This window comes from Cynocephalus volans, chromosome 13 (assembly GCF_027409185.1).
Source record: "Cynocephalus volans isolate mCynVol1 chromosome 13, mCynVol1.pri, whole genome shotgun sequence".
Lineage (NCBI taxonomy): Eukaryota > Metazoa > Chordata > Mammalia > Dermoptera > Cynocephalidae > Cynocephalus > Cynocephalus volans.
The window spans coordinates 75,337,834-75,362,580 of NC_084472.1; the positions used below are offsets into that span (position 1 = coordinate 75,337,834).

At 36.0% G+C, this 24,747-nt stretch overlaps 1 protein-coding gene across 12 annotated transcripts in view; it reads right to left on the reverse strand.

Annotated features, from left to right (window-relative positions):
- The window catches only part of NEK1 (NIMA related kinase 1), a 206,772-nt gene that overhangs the window by 56,187 nt on the left and 125,838 nt on the right, over nucleotides 1-24,747 (reverse strand). For all 12 annotated transcript variants that reach the window (XM_063076750.1, XM_063076747.1, XM_063076748.1 and 9 more), the window contains 3 exons: nucleotides 12,469-12,621; nucleotides 2,870-3,046; nucleotides 1,942-2,062 (listed from right to left, as the gene is read on the reverse strand). In XM_063076750.1, coding sequence (XP_062932820.1) covers nucleotides 1,942-2,062; nucleotides 2,870-3,046; nucleotides 12,469-12,621 — 451 coding nt within the window. The remainder of the gene's footprint in view (nucleotides 1-1,941; nucleotides 2,063-2,869; nucleotides 3,047-12,468; nucleotides 12,622-24,747) is intronic.

The following is a 24,747-nucleotide window of genomic DNA, read 5'->3' on the forward strand; positions in this document are numbered from 1 at the left end:
AATTCATCCACATATATCATATCAGTAAAAGTAAATGAACTAAACTAGACTACTTAAATATAAAAACTTCAGATTGAATCACAAACCATATCAGGAACACATCTGAAACAAAATAATTCAGAAAAGTTAAAATAGAAGAATGGGACAATGCATACTGGCCAAATACAAATAAAAAGATAAAATTTAGTCAAAAAATACTTAACAAGACTAAAACAATGGTATTTTAAAATGCTATAAAGTGTAATTTGCCACAAAGACATTACACTTGTGAATATCTACACACCAATTAACTTAGAATTACATATTCTGAAAAATAAAAATCAACTAAAAGTCTACCATGAACAATAATAGATATCAATAGAGTAATGGAGTACAAAATCAATATAAAAAATATACTGCTTTCATATATACAACCCTCTAGTCATAAGATCTTACAGAAGAATTGGCATCATTTATAATGGCAAACAAAAAAAGATAATATATCTAGGAATAAGCTTACCAATAAAACTGTAAAACCTAGCTGAAGGAAACTATAAAACTGCAAAACCTGATCAAAAAGAAAGGCCCTGTCATGTTCTTTTTGACAGGAAGAATACAACACTGTTGATCTTCCCTATAGTAATGTACGAATTTAATGTCACAATAAAATGCTAATTGATTTTTAAATTTTTTTTTGGTGGGGAAGAAGGAGCCAAATTTAAAAAATTCTAAATTCACATGAAAAAATAAACAAGCAAAAATTGCCAGGAAAACAACAAGGAAAGTGATATTAGTCTTACATGATCTTAAAATATATTCTACAATTTCTTAATTAACAGTATGTACTAGCACACTGTCGATGGAACAATGGAACAGAAAAAAATAAAGTACAAAAAATACACCAGGATAAATTCCAAAGATTTAAATGTAAAAAATCAAAGATTTAAAAAAAAAAAAAAAAATCAAAGATTTAAATGTAAAAGTGTCTACATAAAAGTACTAACAGACTGAAAATTTCTATAACCTTGGAAAGAATAAGGTTTGTCTGACTAATTAACAAAATTTAGATAATTATGACAACAAAAAATAAACAAACAAATAAAGCCCTTTGGCATGGCAAAACAAAACAAAAAAAACCCATAAATAACCAACAGGGAAACATAGTTACAATTCATATAACACCAGGGCAAATATCTCTAATATTTAAAGAGCTCTTACTAATTTATAAAAGACCAATAACCAAATAAAATAAATGTGCCAAAGATATAAACAGACAATTATTCACAGACAAGGAAGGACAAATGAAACATACATATGAAAAGATGTACTTAATTTTATCTATAAAAAGAGATAGATTAAGAGCCCAAACTAAGATACTACCTTATCAGACTGGCCAAAAAAAAAAAAAGGTTTGGTAAGGCTGTGGGGAAAATGGGGGGTTTCATACACTTTCTGAAAGTAAATTAGTACAACCCCTGGGAAGAACAGTAACCAAATTACAATCACAATTTGTAAAAATGCATTTGACCCAGTAATTACACTTGTTTTTTTTTTTTTATTGAGTTCTTAAAAAATTTTTTGCATTGACAATTCTATGTTTCTATCGTACAGATATATACATGCAAAATATTTTACCTTATCTCAAACATTATTCATTGCAGCATCATTCGTAACATTAACAAATGTCTACCACGCAGGAGACTTACTGAGTTGTGGTATATCCACACAATGGATAGTAAATAGCCATAAAATTAAAAAATGGAAGCCCTTTATGTACTAATGTGAAAAGATTTCCCAGACTTATTATTGACTAAAAATAAACTATTAAAAATTAAATTATTTTTATAAGGTATTAAAATATTAGGATATTATATTGCAATATTAAGTTATTACAGTATTTATTTTAAAAAGGTATTATAAAAGGGACCTGGGTTCTGAATTGTAAGGAAAAAGATAACATACTCAGTTTCTTTTGTTCCTTTTTCCTCACTAATCCACACATCAGTAATAGTACATGGCAAGCTCCCATCTTTGTTTGTTCCACTTGGCTCTTGTAGAATTTCTGTTTCCAAGTCATCAGGTTCTATAAAGCAAAAACATAACAACAAATATGTCTCAAAGAAAAATTTGTTGAGAGAAAATTGAGTAAGATTTCTATTAGTTATCACTACCTAGTTTTAGGCTAATTATATTATAATTATAAGAGAAATTATAAGAGATTCTAAGAGAATTATAAGAGAAAAAAATTAAACATTTTATCTATAGGTCTTTAATCTTATTATTGTGTTAACTTTCTAGTTCAGTCATTTCTGAAATAGACTCTTGTACCTTTTCACTGTAATAAAAACAAAAGAAATATTGTATGCTCTGTATTTTTCATTACTACATAAAAATTTATCTTCATTAAAATTTTAGTAATATGTAAAGCAGCTTAAAAAGGTATAAAAACTAGTTTAAAAAATAAAGATATCTATGGTTAGAAATATGGATGCATATGAGCATTGCATGTATTGAAACAACACACTGTACTCCACAAATATACACAAGTAATTGTTAAAATTTAAAAAAAAGTACCTTAAATAAGCAAAAAGAGAAAGATGTAAAATTTTCAACTGAAAAAAAAAATACGGATACATATACTGTGATATCACTGATTAGTAACTAAAAGGAAATTTCAGTCTTCAAAATCTATCCTGTAGATTGACTTGTTCAGCAGCAATAAAAAACCCAACCAGTTACTAACAGTATACAAATATTGAACCTAATTGAAATGAATTGCCCAAAAATATATACACATTTTGGTGATTTGTTTATATAAAGGCTTTTTTATAAATAAAAAATTTAAGTATTTATAAATCAAATACAGTTCATTTTACCCGTTAAAACATACCTTCCAAATTTCCTTCAGGTTTCAATGACTTCTGTAGATGTGCCTCATTAAACTTTGAGCTTTTTGTCTCAACAGGAGAACCAACAATAGCTGATAGGTTTATTTCACGTGAAATACTTTGTACGTTTTCTTCTCCAATAATTAAGGGTTTGTACTTTTCCCCTTCAGGAGAAATCTCTGTGAAAACAAAAAGTGAAAAGTCATGCTAGTTCTCAAAATGACTTGAATATTACTTATAATGTCATTAAGAGCAAAGTTCAAAATTTGCATTCTTCCAACAGGTAATTACTGGTTAAATTCTGTCACATATTTGAAATTAATAAATGATCAAGGTATATGATAGTCAAATTCCATTTCAATTGCACATAATGATTTCTAGGGTGGTTAACATGGTTTACTTTCTTTTCCTTTTGGTGAAATTAACACACAGTCATGTGCCACATAACAACATTTTGGTCAACAATTGACCACATATAAGACAATGGTCCCATAAAATTATAATAGAGTTGAAAAATTCCTATCACCTAGTGATGCTGTAGTCAAATGTAGCACAACACATCATGTGTTTGTGGTGGTGCCGGTATAAATAAACCTACAGCAAATACGTTGAGGAGACCCTAGCTTACCCACAGGATGGCCCTCCCAAAGGAAGCTCAGACCTTCAACTTAGAAAGCCAAGCATTTGACACATCAGGTCTACCCCAAATGAAAGTGTGTCTACTTTAGAATTTTTGCATTTTCAAATGATTCCTGCCTATCATCATAGCAAAACAATACTTAATAACAGTTAGCTAATACTCCATGAGTGCTTGCTAAGTGACAGGCACAATCCCTAACTGTAATTTAATTTTCATAACTTTGTGGGGGTGGTATTATTCTAAAACCCATTTAACAGAAGAGGAATAACAGATGAGGTAAGTGAGGCACAGAGAGATAGAGTAACATAATTAGAGGGTCTATACGCATGAAACTAATGGCCAGTGTAGATACTAGAAAAATTCATTGCTGGTCCCTTTCATAATACACTTTTGCACAATGATGAATTTGGCCAAACAATACATTTCTCAGAATGTATTCCCATTTTTAAGTAACACATGACAGTATGCATATCAGAACAGTATTTTTTTTTTCTTTTTTTTTAAAAGATGACCAGTAAGGGGATCTTAACCCTTGACTTGGTGTTGTCAGCACCACGCTCACCCAGTGAGCAACTGGCCATCCCTATATGGGATCCGAACCCGTGGCCTTGGTGTTATCAGCACCGCACTCTCCCGAGTGAGCCACGGGCCGGCCCCAGAACAGTATTTTTTAAATTATTAACTAATCGTTTTTCTTTATATGTAGTAACTGCTAGTTACTTCTAATTGCTCTGAAATTCTCCATATTTCTAATTGGTGCCAGGAGATAGACTTACCTAAGAACAACTTATTGTAGTTATATACTCCCAGGTCACTCCTATTTATTCACTGGAGATTTTACTTTCCAGCTCACAATCTCCCTAACACTAATCCTGTCTTAACTAATTTAGGTGATTTCTATATTGATATCAAAATCCTTCCAATATCTAGGCCTCTCAGTTCATTGACCTTCATCCTCCTTCAGTCTTCACCCTACCTCAGTCACTCCAATGGTCATACCTTAGAGATCTTGTCACTAACTGCAGCCCTTCAAAATTTTCAATGTTCGTAGACCTAGATCCTGACGTGTTTCTCTTATGTTTTCCCTTAGTAGTTTTACAGTTTCAGGTCTTAAATTTAAATCTTCAATCCATTTTGAGTTGATTTTAGTATATGGTGAGAGATGCATGTCCAGTTTCACTCTTCTGCATATGGATATCCAATTTTCCCAACACCAATTGTTGAAGAGGTAGTCTTTTTTTCCCCCAGTGTATGTTTTTGTTGCCTTTGTCAAATATCAGATGGCTGTAAGTCTGAGGAGTGATTTCTGGGTTCTCTATTCTGTTCCACTGGTTTCAGTGTCTATTTTTATGCCAGTACCATGCTGTTTTGGTTACTGTACCTTTGTAGTATAATTTTGAAGCCAGGTAGTATTATGCCTTCAGCTTTAGGGTTTTTTTGCTCAGAAGCCAAAAAGCACAAGCAACAAAAGAAAAAATGGGACTATATCAAACAAATGGGACTATATCAAACTAAAATGCTTCTGCACAGCAAAGGAAACAATCAGCAGAATGAAATGACAACCTACAGAGTGGGAGAAAATTTTTGCAAACTATACATCTGACAAGGGATTAATATCCAGAATATACAAGGAAGTTAAGCAATTACACAGTAAAAAGACAAATAACCCAATTAAAAAATGGGCAAAGGAGCTGAATAGACATTTTTCAAAGGAAGACAAATGTCCAACATACAAATGTCCAACAGGTACATGAAAAAATGCTCAACATCACTAAACATCAGGGAAATGCAAATTAAAACCACACTGAGATATCACCTCACCCCAGTTAGACTGGCTATAATGAAAAAGATGGAGAATAACAAATGCTGGTGAGGATGTGGACTGTAAATTAGTGGAATACAGTATGGAGGTTTCTCAAACAACTACAGATAGATCTACCATACGATCCAGCAATCCCACCTCTGGGCATATACCCAAAGGAATGGAAATCATCATGTCAAAGGGATACCTGCACTTCCATGTTCACCACTGCTCTGTTTACAATAGCTAAATCATGGAATCATCCTAAATGCCCATGGATGGATGACTGAATAAGGAAAACATGGTATACATGGAATACTCACCAGATGTGTTCTCTGAGTTCCCAGCCTCTGAAACTGTAAGCAATAAATCTTTTTCTCTTAAAAATTACCCATTTCCAAGTGTTTTGTTATAAGCAACAGAAATGAATTAATACAGTAGTCAAGCGTGAGAAAAATCTTCACAGCAAAATCATCTATGGGACAAATATATCAAAACAATAGAAGAATTCTGGGAATATAGCAAATAACAGTGTTGTGCTGCTGTTGTTGTTTTATCTCCTGTATCCCTCCACAACACAGAAAAAAACAGGACAGCAAAACTGAATTCTGAAAACTGAACAGCTGAAGCTCTCTTCTAGCACAAAACCCCACAGTGAGGAGAAACCATTGTGAAAAGAATCCAAATTCATCTGTGCAGGGATAACAGAAAAAAAGGAAAGAGAATAGGAGCAGAACCAGAAGAACTCAGAAACTACATGGTCATATTTTTTTAAGCCTTTAAGAAAATTACAGAAGAGGAAGCTCTGACCCACTCTTCCCTTCTTGTTCACATGAATATAAGTTACAATAGGAGGACCACAGCTGAATCTTGTACAAAATACTATAAGAAATAACAGTAAGAAATAGAATAATATCCACATAGACCAGGGTTTCTCAACTTTGTCACTACTCGGTCAGATAATTCTTTATTTTAGGGAGCTGTGTTGCACATAGTAGGAGATTTACCAGCCTTCCTGTCCTCCAGTGGGTACTGGATACCACCCTTTCCCAGTATACAACCAAAAATGTCCCCAGACATCGATAAGTATACCTTGTGGACAAAACCACCCTTGGTTGAGAACCACTGCCATAGAAAATGAAAAATGACAAAATAAATTAAAATTACAACCTAATATTTCAAAACTTAAAAAATTAAGAACATTATAGAAGACATCAGAGAATACAAATTACAATGAGAAAAAATCAGAAATGAGGCAGCTGACAGGAAAAATCTAAAAAAAAGAGGAAAATAACTTTAGACGTAATGATTCTAAAATACAAACAAGATCATATAAAGAAAACATAATGCCTTAAGAGTGACTGAGGGTGAACAGGAGAAGAAATTAATAAAAAATGAAAGAAGAAAGCAATAAAAAGGATTCAAGAGAAAGTCACAGAGAAGAAATGTAAAGAAGATCTAAAATATACAAAGTGGAAATTCTTGAAGAAGACTTAAGGAACAGAACAGAAAACTATAAAAACTATAATTCAAGAACATTTTCCTAAAATTGGGGGTGGGGGGAGAGAGATTAGAAGCCACATGTTAAAAAGACATATCATGATAAGAAAAACTACAAAGTTATGATAAAAAAGTCTAAGAACAACTAAACAAATGGAGAGATATTACCAGTTCATAGATAGGAAGACTCAATAATGTTAATATATCAGTTCTTCCCAACTTGGATTCAACACAATCCAAATCAAATCCCTGCAAGTTATTTTGTGGATACAGGCAAACTGACTCTAAAGTATATGGAGATCCAAAAGACCCAGAAAAGCCAACACAATATTAAAGGAAAAGAATAAAGTTAGAGGATTGACACTACCAGATTTTAAGATGTACTCTAAAGCTACTATTACCAAGACAGTGTGGTATTGGCAAAAGAACAGACAAAAAGATCAATGGAACAGAATAGATAGCCCAGAAATGACAAAGGAGCAAAGGCAATTCACTGTGAAAACAACAGTTTATTAAACAAATGGTGCTGGAACAACCTGACATCCACATGCAAAAAAGTGTATCTAAACAGACCTTACATTCTCCACAAAAATTATCTCAAAAAAGAATCACAGACGTAAATGTAAAATGCAAAACTATAAAACTCCTAGTGATAACATAGGAGAAAATCTAGATGACCTTGAGTTTGCAAATGACATTTTAGATACAACACCAAAGGCATGATCCATGAAACAAAGATTTGATAAACAAGACTTCACTAAATTTGAAAATTTCTGCTCTGTGAAAGAAATGTCAAAAGAATGAGAATAAAAGCCACAGAGTGGGAGAAAATATTTGCAAAATACATATCTGATAAAGATTTGTTAACCAAAATATACAAAGAACTCTTAAAACTCAATAATGAGAAAACAAACGACCAATTAAAAAATGGACAAAAAATCTGAACAGACAACTCACTAAAAAAAGTTATACAGATGGCAAATAAGCATATGGCAAGAAGCATATGAAAAGATGTTCAACATTATATGTTATTAGGGAATTATAATTCAAACAACGAGATACCATTACTCACAAATTAAAGTGGTCAAAATCTAAAACCTTGACGACAACAAATGGTGGAGAGGATGTGGAGCAACAGAAACTTTCATTCATTGCTGGTGGGAATGCAAAATGGTACAGCCACGTTGGAAGACAGTTTGCTGGTTTCTTGCAAAATTAAACGTACTCTTAATATATGATCCAGCAATTGTGTTCCTCTGTATTTACCTGAAGGAGTTGAAAACTTATGTCCACACAAAAACCTGCACATGGATGTTTACACCATCTTTACTCATAATTGCCAAAACTTGGAAGCAACCAAAATGCCCTTCAGTAGGTGAATGGATAAATAAACTGTGGCATATCCATACAATGTAACATTATTCCAAGCTAAAAAGAAATAAGCTAAGATACAGACAGATTAGAGGAATCTTAAATGCATATTACTCAGTGTGTGACTCCAATCTGAAAAGGCTACATACTGTATAATCCCAACTAAATGACATTCTAGAAAAGGCAAAACTACGGAGACAGTAAAATGATCAGTGTTTGCCAGGGGATGGAGAGAGGGATGAATAGGCAGAGCACAGGGGATTTTTAGGGCAGTAAACTATTCTGTATGATATTATAATGATAGATAACATGGCATTACACATGTCAAAACCCATAAAAAGTAAAACACAAAGAATAAACCCTAATGTAAACTATGGTCTTTGGTAATAATGATGTGTAAATGTTGGTACACCAGTTGTAACAAATGTACCCCTCTGGTGTGGGTTGTTGATGGTGGGAGAGGCTATGCATTTGTGGGAAGAAGGGGGATATGGGAACCTCTGTACTTTCTACTCAATTTTGTTATGAACCCAAAACTGTTCTAAAAAAAGTCTATTTTAAAAAATGATGCAACATGTACTAGAATAATAAATCCAACATCAAAACATATTTTAAGAAAACTATTGGACTTTAAGGAAAAAGAAAGCTATCCTTTGAGTGTCCAATCAAAAAGACCAAGTCACTTATCAGGGAAAGAAAACAAAACTGTCATCATTTTTCACAGCAATACTTAATGCCAGAATCAAAATGACTAAAGAGACATTAACATAAGGACTAGAAGACTAAAGAACACCACAGATCCTTTATGTTTCTCACTTAATCCAGAAAAAAATCATCGATAATAGTGTTTCCATTCTACACACGAAGAAACTGAATGAAAGTCAGACGAACTTATCCATGGTTGCTGAGCAAGTGGTAGAGCCAGAATTGGAACCAAAGCCCATTCTCTTCTCACAACTGGAAGGCGCTCCCACATACACATTAACTAAATCTTTGTTCTTTGCATGTACTGGAATTTCTATTGCCTGGAATTTCATCTTGTCCCTTATTTACCTAATAAGCTCTTTTTTCTCTTTTTCTTTAAACTTTCAAATTATTGTTTATTGCTATATAAACACTGTTTTGGGGGAGGATACAGAGTTACATTTAATATATGTACACAATGTGTAATGATCAAATCAGGGTTAGCAAATTCATCACTGCCAAAATTTATCATTTCTTTGTGATGAGAACATTTGAGCTCCTCTCTTCTAGCCATTTGAGAACATACAATAAATTATTGTTATTATAGATGCTTAGCACTACAGTACACTATTAGAACTTATTTTACCTATCTTGCTGTAATTTTGTGTCCATTAACCAAACTAATGAGCTCTTTTAAAAAATCTTTGGCCTAGGTCAAAATCACTTGCTCTCTAGGTGGCTTTCCCTTACACAAAAAGGCCATATGTATCATCATTAATGAAAATAGCAATGACAAAGTAAAGCCTCCTCATCTGTGGCCCCAGAGCATACATACATACAATACCTCTAACAGAGACTTTGCCACATGTGATTTCCATGATGGTAAGAATGGTCACTTCGTTGTTTTTAAATCCCAGCATAGGGCATATTCGTCTAAGTAAATGTAGCTGTGGGGAAGAAGTGAAAAAGAAGGCAGATGGCAAGTCTGGGAAGCCTTTCTTGACTCTCCAAGATAAAGTTAATTACTTTAAACAGGCCTGCACTACCTCTGAACTTTGTGCTTACTTTTTATTCTTACCCTTTTCATGTAATGTTATCATTTGTGTTTTCATTTTTGTCTGTCCTCTGATGACCTTTTTTTTCTCTTTGTAGCTTTCCCATCTGCTATGGGTTGAATGTTTGTCCCCTCCAAAGCTCATTGTTAGATTGATTCCCAACGTGCCAGTGTTGAAAGGTGAGGTCTTTAGGAGGTAATTGGATTGGATTGCCCTCATGAATGAACTAATCCATTAATAAGTTAACAGATTAATGAGTTATCATGGGTGTGGAGTGGTGGCTTTATAAGGAGAGCACATGAAAATGCTCTTTCTATTCTTGCCATGTGATGCCCGTGTTACCATAGGACTCTGTAGAGAGTTCCCACTAAGAAGGCCCTCAACAGATGTGCCGCCCAGACCTTGGACTTCCCAGCATCCAAACTGTAATAAATAAATTTCATTTCTTTATACATCACCAAGTTCCAGGTATTCTATTATGAGTGACAGAAAGCGAACTAATCCACCATCTAACACATTATAGGGTGCACAGCTAAGTGTTCAGTAAATAGCTGGGAATTGAATTTTAAAAAGACAAATCATAAAATAAATTATTTCTCATCTCCAATTCTATGTAGATGTATTATGATGAATATGGAGAAGATAAGCCTGCTTTTTATGCTGCTTAAGTATTATTATATGCCAAATTACATATATTTAAGCAATAAAAATTTTACACATGAGGAATCAGAATCTGACGTTTTAAAAGTAATAGTTCTTTTTTTTAAAAAAACGATAACCGGTTAAGGGGATCTTAACCCTTGACTTGGTGTTGTCAGCACCACACTCTCCCAAGTGAGCGAACCGGCCATCCCTATGTAGGGATCCAAACCCGTGGCATTGGTGTTATTAGCACTGCACTCTCCCAAGTGAGCCACAGGCCGGCCCTAAAAGTAAGAGTTCTAATGGGCATGAACATATATAGGACTTTCAGACTATAAAATAATCTGAAATTTTTATCATTGTTTTAAAAAAAGTTTTAGAATCTGGCAGTATTTTTGTCCTGAATAAAAGCCTTGGGCATTTTGAAAATCGGCTTAGCATAAAGTGTAAGAATATGAAGTTACTAGTATTTTTGTTTTTATTAGTATTTGGCATATGGTATGTTTTGAATGTTTGACCCCTCCAAAGCACATGTGCAAGGTTGATCCTCAATGTGGCAGTATTCAAAGGTGGGGCCTTTGAGAGGTGATAAGATTGTTAGGGTTCTGCCCACATGAATGAATTAATCCATTCATGTATTAATGGGTTAATGGATAAGTGGATTATCACAGTAGGGGTACTGGTGGCTTTATAAAAAGAGCAAGTGAGCACATAATACATGCTCTTGCCCCCCTCGCCATATGATATCCTGTGATGCCTTGGGATTTGACAGAGAGTTCCAGGAAGAAGGTCCTCACCAAATGTGCCCCTGGACCTTGGACTTCTCAGCTTCCAAAACTGTAAGAAATAAATTTTGTATCTTTATAAATTACTCATTTTCAGGTATTCTTTTATAAGCAACAGAAAATGGATGAATGTAGCATAGAATGCACGATTTCCTGGTACAGGAGTGTGAACAAATTAATTACAAATATACACACTTTATGCTTTTTCCCTGTTTTCAAACAAATGATTATATATACTTTTTTATTCAAAAGGTTTTTCCTTTTAATATGGAAGAAGATAACAGAATGATTAATGGCTATGAGATTCACCTTTAATAAGGAAATAGCAACCTACTTTTGCCACTTCAGTAACATGAGCAAAGGTTCATTTCACCGGCTAATTCTCAGCATCTGGCTAATTCCACTACAGAATGGCATGTATGCCAACAGCCTCACCTCCTAGGTTATCTTTCCACCAGATTCAGATATATGTTTCATTCTAAACTTGAAGGACAGAGAAAAAGAGCAATAGAGATAAAAAAGAGGAGAGAGAGTGCAAAAGTGACACACACTCATGCCTAGACACAACTTCCAAAAAGAGGAAAAATTAAATGTCCTTATCATTTGAAGAAGCCATTTAATCTGAAAACACCTATTTTATACATTGGCAGTCTTCCTTATGCATAACTATAATACCAGGACCCACAAGACTCATGGATCATGAATGTTTTCCTCTGGCTTCATGACAACTCTCCCTCCCCAATAATGTCTGCCATACCTACTACAGATATCTTTTAGTCAACCTAACTCCTGAATTCACATCAAAACACACACCACTCATCTCACGCATTGCTCCTATATTTTTCTTCATGGAAAACATCATTCTGACTTTTCCAGCTTCCCCACACACATTTCCTTTTCCTTTTATTCTCAGATCCCATCATAGGAGGTCAAAACTCTAGGCTACCAGTTGGGACAACACCTCCTCAGAAAATACAATCATTTTCCATCTAATTAGAAAATTATTACAACAAAAAGATAATCTATTACAAATAATTCACTTAAAATGGAAACACCTTAAAATGCGGGATTCGTTTTTTAATAATATTACTTCTAGTATAGAAAAACAAGTAATTCTGCTTACCAGTCCTAGTAGTTGTGTTTTCCAATAGTTCTGTCTGAAGTTGTAGTTCAGCTTCTCCAAGTATCTTTAGAACAGAATCTGTAGGGCTTTTCCCCCAGACTTTTCTTGGAGATCCACTAGGATTTAATTTAATAACCTCTCCCACTGTATGTTCTATAGAAAAAGATACATAAAAACAATTTTCAATGATAGAACATAATAATAATACTGCACTGTAGAGCAGATTCTGGGTTTTTTATCCAATTGAGTGCTTTGTGAGAAAAAAAAGTTATATCACAAAGACTTTCAGGAAATGAATGATGAATGATAGCAAGAACAGAAGCAACTGAGACTAGCAGTAAAAAAATAAAACTATAATTGTCCTTTACAGTATTAATGAATTAAATTATAGTGTGGGGGAATATAAAAATAGGAAAACACAAGTTAATATTATGTTTCTAAACCTTTTTATTTAAAAAAGGAGGAAAATCTAAAATAATTACACAATAATTTGGAGGAATATAAAAAAGAACAAACAAACAAACATTTCATTTCTATAAACTTAATGTAAAAGAACAGAAAAACCCTAAAATAAATATGCAAATGGATTAAAAAGCAGAAGAAAGTATTTCTAAGAAATACTTATTTCATCTTATATATCATAAGTAGGCAACTGACGTTTCCTTTTTGTCAATAATTGTGGGTAAACAATTTTAATTAAATTTAGAAAAGCAAAAAAAAAAAAAAAAAAAAAAAGACCTATTGAAGTTTGAGTCCTTAGAACATTTGGTGATAATACATGAAACATATTACCTAATAGTAATAAACAGGATATAATATATATTACAGGGCATAAGTTATATAGACTTTCAGGGGTAACCTAACACTTGTATATGTTAATACAGTTTTATGTACCAATTCTATGAAAGTAAGTACATCCAAATTAGCAGGTACTATTCAGTTTTGTAAAGCCAAAATGATTACCAATAGGAAACTAATTTTTTGAAGGATGGTTAAAACAGAGAAAGTAGAGAACCAAAAAAATGGACCCATAACTTATAGTCATTTGATGTTTGACAAAGGCACCAAAGCAGTACAATGGGGGGGAAGTCTCTTTAATAAACAAAACTGTAATAACTGAATGTCCATAAGAAAAAAACTTGAACTTCAACTCCTTCAATTAAGGGAGGGAAAATCTAGGTAGAGACAATTGTCTCCCTGAGTTAAGGAGACAGAACTGGGAGTGAAGGAGGCCAAAATGGGTAGTGTCTGCAGGGTAGAGTCCTGAAGAGTAGAAAGGTTTACAGAGAGAGAACTCAAGATAATTGTCAAAATCACTTTCACGTCTCCAGCTAAGTACTGATCAGCACATTGGCACATAATGTGTAAGCAAATTACTGTAGTCTGGAGAAAAGACCACCCAAAAAGAGGAGAGACAACAATACTTGGAGTTCACACAGTGCTAGAAATAATTCTTATTCCCATCAGCCAGAAAAGAAAGACTTATAATTCACAAGGCAACAGGCAGATTACTCAGAAGGGTTGTTGACTCAGTAAACGGGAAAGATTAGCCATAGACTAAAAACTGATCTGTTCTACCTAACAAAGCTTAAAAGAAAAACTTAAAGGAGTCAAGCTATTCACAAGTAACTAAACTGTGTGCCAGAACAAAGATCAAGAATATTTATAGGAATACAAAAATATGCAGCACCCACAAATTAAAATTCACAATGTTTGTCTCCCAAACAAAAATGATCAAGCATAGAGAAGCAGAAGAACACAACTTATAAGGAAAAAAAAAAATCAAACAATCAAAACCAATCCCAAAATGACAGATATGATGTAATTAGTAGACAAGGACATTTATAATTGTCATTATAATTGAATTCCTTATGTTCAACAAGCTAGAGAGAAGATTGACCATGATAATGAGATGGGAAAACCATTACCAAGATCCCAATTGAAGGGCTGGCCTGTGGCTCACTTGGGAGAGCGTGGTGCTGACAACACCAAGTCAAGGGTTAAGACCCGCTTACTGGTCATCTTTAAAAAAAAAAAAAAAAAAAAAAAAGATACATATTGAACTTGCAGAAGGGAAGACAGAAGAAAACTGAAAAAAAAAAAATCACCTGGAATTTTCCAAGTTTTACTATAAACTCATAAATCCAAGAGGCTCAACAAAACCCAAGCAAAAGAAACATAATGAAAGTGTTATCAAGACAAATTATAGCAGATTCACTAGAACCAAGGCTATAAGGAAAAATCTGAAAAGCAGCCAGAGGTGGGGGGAAAATACACCTTGCATACAGAAAAATAAAGCTAAGAATAAGAAAGACAGAAGACTTCTCATCACAGGTAATGCAAAGTAGAAGACAGTGGAGCAACATCATTGAAATGCTAAAAGAAAAAAAATGTCAATTTAGAATTCTGTATCTCAGTAAAAATATCTTGGCAAAAGGAAGGCAAAATAAAAACTTTTACAGACATACGGAAATTGAAAGAATTCATCACCAGCAAGACTGTACTATAAGAAATCTTTTTTTTTTTTTTTTAAAGATGACCGGTAAGGGAATCTTAACCCTTGACCTGGTGTTGTCAGCACCATGCTCTGCCAAGTGAGCTAACCAGCCATCCCTATATAGGGATCCGAACCCATGGCCTTGGTGTTATCAGCACCACACTCTCCCAAATGAGCTCCGGGTCAGGCCTGTACTATAAGAAACCTTAAAGGATGTCCTTCATGCAGAAGAAAAATGATACCAGATGGAAATCTGCTCTCCACAAAAGGATGAAGAGCACTGCAAATGGTAACAATATGGGTGATATGAGACTTTTTCTCCTATTATTTAAATCTCTTTAAAGGATAAATGACTATGACGTAGTATGCGATTTATAGCATAAGTTAAAAGAAAAACCCAGACACAATAACACAAAGATTGAGAAAACAAATATAAGTAGGAGGGTACTTCAAAAAGTTCATGGAAAGATTTGTACTCTCTTTTAATTCTTTTTTTCCACAAACTTTTGAAGCACCTCATATATTGTTGTAATGTTCTTACACTATATGTAAAGTATAATAAATCACTTGAGGATACAATAGAGATAAAGTAAGATCATAAAAAATACTCAATCCAAAATAATGCGAAATAGAAGGGAAAAAGTAAAGAAAGATAGGTGAGAAAAACAGAAAACAAATAGCAAAATAGAATATGTAAACGCAACCATATTAATAATCATATTAAATGTAAATGGTCTAAACATATCAGTTAAAGGTTGTTAAGAGTGGATTAAAAAAGCAAACCCAACAATATGCTGCCTACAAGAAACACACATTAAATATAAAGACACAAATAGATTAAGAGGGAAAAAAAGGATAAAGATATACTAGGCTAATGTTGAGCAAAAGGAAGTAAGAGTGACTATTTGAATATCAAATGAAGTAAATTTTAAAGAAGGTAAATAATTTTTTCAAAAGAAACAAACTATTAATGATCACAACACAGATGAATCTCAAAAATCATTATGCTGAGTGAAAGAAGGCAGACACAAAGCAGTGTAAACTATTAGGGTCTGTTTATATGATAATTTAAAACAGGGAAAGTTAATCTAAGAGAGAAAAATATTCAGAAAAATCTGCTTCTGGGAGGCTAAGGGCAGAGACTGATGGGAAGGGCATGAAACTTTTAAGAGTGAAAGTAGTGTTCTATATCTTGACAGAGGTTTGAATTATTTAGGTCCAAGCATTTGTTAAAACTCTGCAAATGTACATTTATAATGTGTGCATTTCATTGTATGTAAATTAATATTAAAAAGTCCTTTAACAAGTATTAAACTTTGATTAATAATCATATGCTGTGAAGTACTTAGGGCAAAGTGTATCAATGTCTGCAATTTACTCTAAACTATATCAAAAAATAAGATAGACCAATTGATGGACAGAAGGACGGAAAGAAAAGTGATAAAGCAAGCACAGTAAAATGTTAATGGCAGAATTTAAATGGAGGTTATATGGTGTTCATAGTGAAATTATTTCAATTTTGTCACGTTTGAAATTTTTCATAATAAAATGCTGAATAAAAACTTATATACAGCCATACAATGGAATATTACACAGCTATAAAAAAGAACAAGGGGGCCCCTCGCCAGACTTTAGAAGCGAGTGCTTCCGCCGAACTCGAGTTTCCCGAGGAGCTGAGGTTTAACTCTTCAGCTATCTGGAGTATATTTTGGTATATGCTGTAAGATATTGTGTGAGTTATTTATTGCTGCATAACAAACTACCCAAAACTTTCTGGTCTGTCCAAGCCCAGAGACACAAGGGTGAATACAGAGCAAGACATGATTCTGTGGGGGCCATTGCATTAGCAATCCACCATTACTTTTATCAAGATTGGTATTCTGTTAACCAACATAATTTTCCACATAATCCTTACACTTCCGATTGCCTCATGATACTTCTTTATTAAATTCTTATAAGAAACACAGTATTTCTGGAAAGTATGCCGGAGCAGTTTCAAAATGGCGGTGGCTGCAGCGGTTGGCGCAGAGTAGCTGAGGTGGAAAAGGCGGCCACTGGGCCTTAGGCAGCCGGGAAACTTGTGGACCTTCCTCTTGCCATCTCTAAAGGGAGGACCGCTGCTGGTGGCCGGTCGTGGGGGCTGACTGCCACTTTGCCCTCAGCAGGAGAGGCTGCCTCATTTACAGGCAACAGCTTTGAAGTATGGAGCAGTAAAAGAACTGTTTCTTAGGTGCAAAAGCGAGTCTCTAAACAGGGAACACGGCACCAGGGCTGCGGTGGATGCAGACAGGATCCCGGAGGCCGGGGCCGCGCTGAAGGCGGCCAGCTGCCCTATTCATGATTCTAGGTTTCAGGCCGGCATTAAAGAAGATTCCTGGGAGTGCCCGAGCCCCGCCACGGGACTGAGCGAACAGCCTGAGGCGGCGGGAACCGAAAACGGGGAAGACGACAAACCAGAGGCAAAGAGTGAGCGCCCCACCTGGCACAGCCCTGTGCGTGACCCCCGACCCGGCCCTGCTCGGGGGGGTTGACGCCCACCCGGCTTCCGCCTGCATCACCAGGCCACTCACTGCCCCAGGGCTGCCTCCATTTTCTCAGGTGGTGGCAGCTCTGGCCCGGCTCAGCCAAGCCTGTCCTCCTCGCTCGGCTCGGCTCCTCACTGAGCCTTCCCACTTGCTTACCCCGGCGCGGGGCTTCCCGGGGCCTGCGGGCTGGCCTCCCCTCCCACTCCCTACGCGGTTCTCTGGCGGGGCTGGTGGCGTGGGGCGTCCCCAGCCAGAGTTGGGAGGGCAAGGAAGTACGGGCGGGGCCGACTGTCACTCCACCACACCCTGGACTCCCTCCCCGGTGAACTTCCTGTTACCGGGAGGCAGATACCATCTCTGCGGCCACCATTTTGGAAAAACGCCTAACCGATTTCTGGTTAGGAATAGTGTGGTTGGAGCGTTCCCGAGTTCGCTTGAACTTGCCGGAGAGCTGACTGCGAGCAGGCACTGGACTCGGCCCGTGCCGGGGGGATTCAAAGGTGAACCGTGTGCTGCGGGCTCCTCGCCTGAGGAGCTCACGCTCTGGTGTGGGAGATGAGACAAGTACACAAATAACCACGATACCAGGAGGAAGGTGATAAGTCCCGAGAAAGATCTACACAGTGCTACAAAGGCACCCAGAGCGACCGGTTGTCTGCGCCTAGCAGAAACCTGGTAGACTTCCTGGGTGAGGCGGTGCCGAGCATGGTCTTGAAGGCCCGGCTGATAGACGAGGGCTGCAGAAGACACGTCCCAGCCCAGCCCAGTGTGCACAGAGCGGGGAGACGTCCGGCTAGGGAGGCGGAGACTCGGCAGAAAACACACACCCTGCGGGGCCGCCACTGCAAGATCCAGCAGCCCGGGCCAGAGCGCACAGAACAGGGAGAAGTCCTGCACGGGAAGTGGAAGCTCAGCAGAGACCATACACCCTGCGGTACCGCCCTGTGATCCAGCAGCCCAGCAGAGTCCAAGCTGACCAGAGAGGTGGCTCCATGGAGAGGCCCAAGACCCAAGGCAACCACACACACAAGGCACTAGAGGCCAAATGAACAGTCACGGAGGTAGGCATACCAAATTGGCAACCACAGCAACATCTTAGTTAGTCAATAGTCTCAAACCGGTGGACTGTGAAACCCCCTGTCACAATGAATAAACATCAAAAAAAAGATACCAGAAATACAAAAAATCAAGAAAGTACACCATCAAAAGTTAATAAATCTCAAACTCTAGATCCTATAGAACAAGAAGCCCTTGAAATGACTGACAAGGAATTTCGAGTGATAATTCTAAGGAAACTGAATGAGATACAAGAAAACTCAGCTAGACATCATGATGAAACGAGGAAAAGTATACAGGACCTGAAAGAGGAAATGTACAAGGAAATCAATGTCCATAAAAAAAATGTAGCAGAACTTGCTGAAGTGAAGAAGTTATTCAGCGAAATAAAAAACACAACAGAGAGTTTAACCAGTAGGCTTGTCGAAGTTGAAGAGAGAACCTCTAAACTTGAAGATGGGCTCTTTGAAATAACACAAGCAGACAAAAAAAAAAAGAAAAAAGAATCAAAGACATTGAAGAAAATCTGAGAGAGATATCAGACAACCTCAAGCGCTCAAATATCCGAGCCATGGGTATTCCAGAAGGGGAGGAAAATGGAGATTCCATTGAAAACATATTCAAAAAAATAGTGGCAGAAAACTTCCCAGGTATAGGAAAAATCACAGATCTTCAGATCCAGGAAGCTCAACGATCTCCAAACGTATTCAACCCAAAAAGGCCTTCTCCAAGACATGTTATAGTCAAATTGGCAAAACTCAGAGACAAAGAGAGAATCTTAAAAGCTGGAAGAGAGAAGCATCTAATCACCTATAAGGGAGCCCCAATCAGGCTAACATCAGACTTTTCATCACAAACCCCAAAAGCTAGAAAGGAATGGGATGATATATTCAAAATACTAAAAGACAAAGATTGCCAGCCAAGAATACTCTACCCTGCAAGGCTATCCTTCCGAAATGAAGGGCAAAAAGTATATTTCTCAGACAAACAAAAATTGCGGAGTTCACTACCACACGACCACCCTTACAAGAAATCCTCAAGGGAGTACTGGGTTTGGTTCCTGAAAAAATAGCTACCACTACCATAAAAACCCAAGAAAAATCAAAACCCACTAGTATAATAAAAATGGCATTCATGAAGAGAAAACAAACAAACAAAAACACTATCTACAACCTAAGGAACCAACAAACACAGAAACCAAACAGTAAATCAGAAAGCAAGGAACAAAAGACACCTAAGACAACCAAACAACCAATAAAATGCTAGGAATAAATCAACACCTTTCAATAACAATGCTTAATGTAAAAGGCTTAAATTCCCCAATCAAAAGACACAGACTGGCTGACTGGATTAAAAAGGAGGACCAAACTATATGCTGCCTACAAGAGACCCACCTCACCTATAAAGATTCACATAGACTAAGAGTGAAAGGATGGAAAAAGATTTACCATGCAAACAGAAAAGAAAAACGAGCTGGAGTAGCTATTCTTATATCTGACAAAATAGACTTTAAACACCATAGAAAGAGCCAATGAGGGACACTACTCAATGATAAAAGGACTGATCCATCAAGAACACATAACAATCATAAATATGTACGCACCCAATGTTGGAGCAGCCAGATTTATAAAACAAACTCTATTAGACCTAAAGAAGGAAATAGACACTAATACCATAATAGCAGGGGACCTGAGCACCCCACTGTCAATATTAGACAGGTCATCTAGGCAAAGAATCAGTAGAGAAACACAAGATCTAAACAATACTCTAGACCAAACGGAATTGGCAGATATCTACAGAACATTCCATCCAACAACCTCAGAATATTCATTTTCTCATCAGCACATGGATCATTCTCCAGGATAGATCACATATTAGGTCACAAATCAAGTCTCAATAAATTCAAAAAAATTGGAATTATCCCATGTATCTTCTCAGACCACAATGGATTAAAACTAGAAATTAATAACAAACGAAACTCTGGAAACTATACAAACACATGGAAATTAAACAGCATTCTACTAAATGACATATGGGTCCAAGAAGAAATCAAGCAGGAAATCAAAAAATTTCTTGAAACTAATGAAAACAATGATACATCATACCAAAACCTGTGGGATACTGCAAAAGCAGTATTAAGGGGGAAATTTATTGCCTTAAATGCTCACCTCAGAAGAATGGAAAGATGGCAAGTGAACAACCTAATACTTCACCTTAAAGAACTAGAAAAACAAGAACAATCCAAACCTAAAGTTAGCAGACGGAAAGAAATCATTAAGATCAGAGCAGAACTGAATGAAATTGAAACCCAAAAAACAATACAAAAGATCAATGAATCGAAAAGTTGGTTTTTTGAAAAGATAAATAAAATTGACAAACCATTAGCATGGCTAACAAAAAAAAGAAGAGAGAAGACTCAAATAACAAAGATTAGAAATGAAAAAGGTGATATTACAACTGATTTATCTGAAATAGAAGGAATCATTTGAGACTACTATAAACAACTATACGGCAACAAATTTGAAAATCTGGAGGAAATGGATAAATTTCTGGACGCACACAAGCTCCCAAAACTGAACCATGAAGACGTAGAAAATCTGAACAGACCAATAACAATAAAGGAGATTGAAGCTGTTATCAGAAGGCTCCCAACAAAGAAAAGCCCAGGACCAGATGGATTCACAGCAGAATTTTACCAAACATTCAAAGAGGAATTGACATCGATTCTTTACAAACTATTCCAAAAGATTGAAACAGACGCAAATCTCCCAAACTCATTCTATGAAGCAAACATCATCCTGATACCAAAACCAGGTAAAGATATAACCAGGTAAGTAAACTACAGGCTGATATCCTTGATGAATATAGATGCAAAAATCCTCACCAAAATACTAGAAAACAGAATACAGCAACACATACGTAAAATTATTCACCACGATCAAGTGGGATTCATCCCAGGGATGAAAGGTTGGTTCAACATACACAAATCAATAAATGTGATACACCATATTAATAAAGTCAAACACAAGGACCATATGATCATCTCTATAGATGCTGAAAAAGCATTTGATAAAGTTCAGCACTCATTCATGACAAAGACCCTCTATAAGTTAGGTATAGAGGGAAAGTATCTCAACATAATTAAAGCCATATATGACAAACCCACTGCCAATATCATTCTGAATGGGGAAAAGCTGAAAGCTTTTCCTTTAAGAACACGAACTAGACAAGGATGCCCACTCTCAGCACTCCTATTCAACACAGTGTTGGAAGTACTAGCCAGAGCAATCAGAGAAGAGAAGGAAATAAAGGGCATCCAGATTGGAAAAGATGAAGTCAAACTGTCCCTGTTTGCAGATGACATGATCCTATATATCGAACAGCCTAAAACCTCTACAAAAAAACTCTTGGAATTGATAAATGATTTCAGCACAGTAACAGGATACAAAATCAACACACAAAAATCAGTAGCATTTCTATTCTCTAATAGTGAACATTCAGAACGAGAAATCAAGAAAGCTTGCCCATTTACAATAGCCACCAAAAAATAAAATACTTAGGAATTGAGTTAACCAAGGATGTGAAAAATCTTTCTAATGAGAATTACAAACCACTGCTGAGAGAAATTAGAGAGGATACAAGAAGATGGAAAGATATCCCATGCTCTTGGACTGGAAGAATCAACATAGTGAAAATGTCCATACTACCCAAGGTGATATACAAATTCAATGCAATCCCCATCAAAATTCCAAAGACATTTTTCTCAGAAATGGAAAGAACTATCCAGACATTTACATGGAATAATAAAATACCACGCATAGCCAAAGCAATGCTGAGCAAAAAAAATAAAGCTGGAGGCATAACACTACCTGACTTTAAGCTATACTACAAAGCTATAATAACCAAAACAGTATGGTACTGGCATAAAAACAGACACACTGATCAATGGAATAGAATAGAGAATCCAGAAATCAACCCACACACTTACTGCCATCTGATCTTTGACAAAGGCACTAAGCCTATTCACTGGGGAAGGGACTGCCTCTTCAGCAAATGGTGCTGGGATAACTGGATATCCATATGCAGGAGAATGAAACTACACCCATACCTCTCACCATATACTAAAATCAACTCAAAATGGATTAAGGATTTAAATATACACCCTGAAACAATAAAACTTCTTAAAGAAAACATAGGAGAAACACTTCAGGAAATAGGACTGGGCACAGACTTCATGAATACGACTCCAAAAGCACGGGAAACCAAAGGAAAAATAAAAAAATGGGATTATATCAAACTAAAAGGCTTCTGCACAGCAAAAGAAACAATTAACAGATTTAAAAGACAACCAACAGAGTGGGAGAGAATATTTGCAAAATATACATCTGACAAAGGATTAATATCCAGAATATATAAGGAACTCAAACAGCTTTACAAGAAAAAAAACAAGCAACCCAATTAAAAAATTGGCAAAAGAGCTAAGTAGGCATTTCTCTAAGGAAGATATACAAATGGCCAACAGACATATGAAAAAATGCTCAACATCACTCAACATCCGGGAAAAGCAAATCAAAACCACACTGAGATACCATCTAACCCCAGTTAGGATGGCTAAACTCCAAAAGACTCTGAACGATAAATGCTGCCGAGGTTGTGGAGAAAAAGGAACTCTCAGACATTGTTGGTGGGACTGCAAAATGGTGCAGCCTCTATGGAAAATGGTGGAGGTTCCTCAAACAATTGCAGATAGATCTACCATATAACCCAGCTATCCCACTGCTGGGAATATACCCAGAGGAATGGAAATCATCAAGTCGAAGGTATACCTGTTCCCCAATGTTCATTGCAACACTCTTTACAATAGCCAAGAATTGGAACCAGCTCAAGTGTCCATCATCGGATGAGTGGATACGGAAAACGTGGTACATCTACACAATGGAATATTACTCAGCTATAAAAACGAATGAAATAGTGCCATTTGCAACAACATGGATGGACCTTGAGAGACTTATATTAAGTGAAACGAGTCAGGCACAGAAAGAGAAATACCACATGTTCTCACTTATTGGTGGGAGCTAAAAATTAATATATAAATTCACACACACACACACACACACACACACACACACACACACACACACACACAGACACAAAAAAAAATACCGGGGGTGGGGGGAAGAAGATATAACAACCACAATTACTTGAAGTTGATACGACAAGCAAACAGAAAGGACATTGTTGGGGAGGAGAGGGGAAGGGAGAAGGGAGGGAGGTTTTGGCAAGGGGCAACAATAATCCACCACAATGTATATCGACAAAATAAAAAAAAAATGTAGATACAATAATAAATAATTTATAATGATTATATATGATGATGTGAAATAGAGGAAGAAAATACATGTCTTTACTCATATATATACATAGCTATATACATATACACACACACACTCATATATATGAATGAGCTGTGGAAGAATAAACAATAAACTAATATCAGTGGTTACCTGGTAACAGGGAAGGAAAGAATGGGTAAGTGTTGAGGTGGGAGAGAGCTTCAGCTATACACTGTTTATACTTTGTGATGTTTTTGTCATATGAATACATTGTCTATTTAATAAATTAAATATGATTTTTAAACTCATGAGACAAAAAATTATTTGCATAACAGTATTTTCAGTCTCATGCTAACTTTCCATATGGAAGTGCTTTTAATAAGGTAATAAGATATCCAATAGGTCCTCATGTGATTGTCTGAAACAGGCCTATATGATCATCCACGATTCTAGGAAACTACTCATTTCTAAAAAAGAAATATAATTGATTACTCCATTTCTTGTATTTCTGGTTTGCACATCACTGTTCTTCCCACTTTCTTAAAAAAATAAGGCAGGAATTTTCTCAACATCTATAAAAGTTACTTGTAACTTTCTTCCCTTGTCTCCATCCATCCTGTCACAATGTCACTGGTCTATTGCCTCAGAGGTGCTCTAAATCATCTCCAGCCCCACCATCTCAGAGATCTCACACCATCAGTTGTGTTTATCCTCAAACTTATTTATTTAATGACCACTTTTCATGTATAAGATATGTGCTAAATGATAGGGAGCAGAAAACACACAGTACAAGTCAGATGAGCATATTTTAAAAGTTTATATTCTAAAAGTTAAAGCAGGCAAAATATACTTGAACAAATGAAGAAAA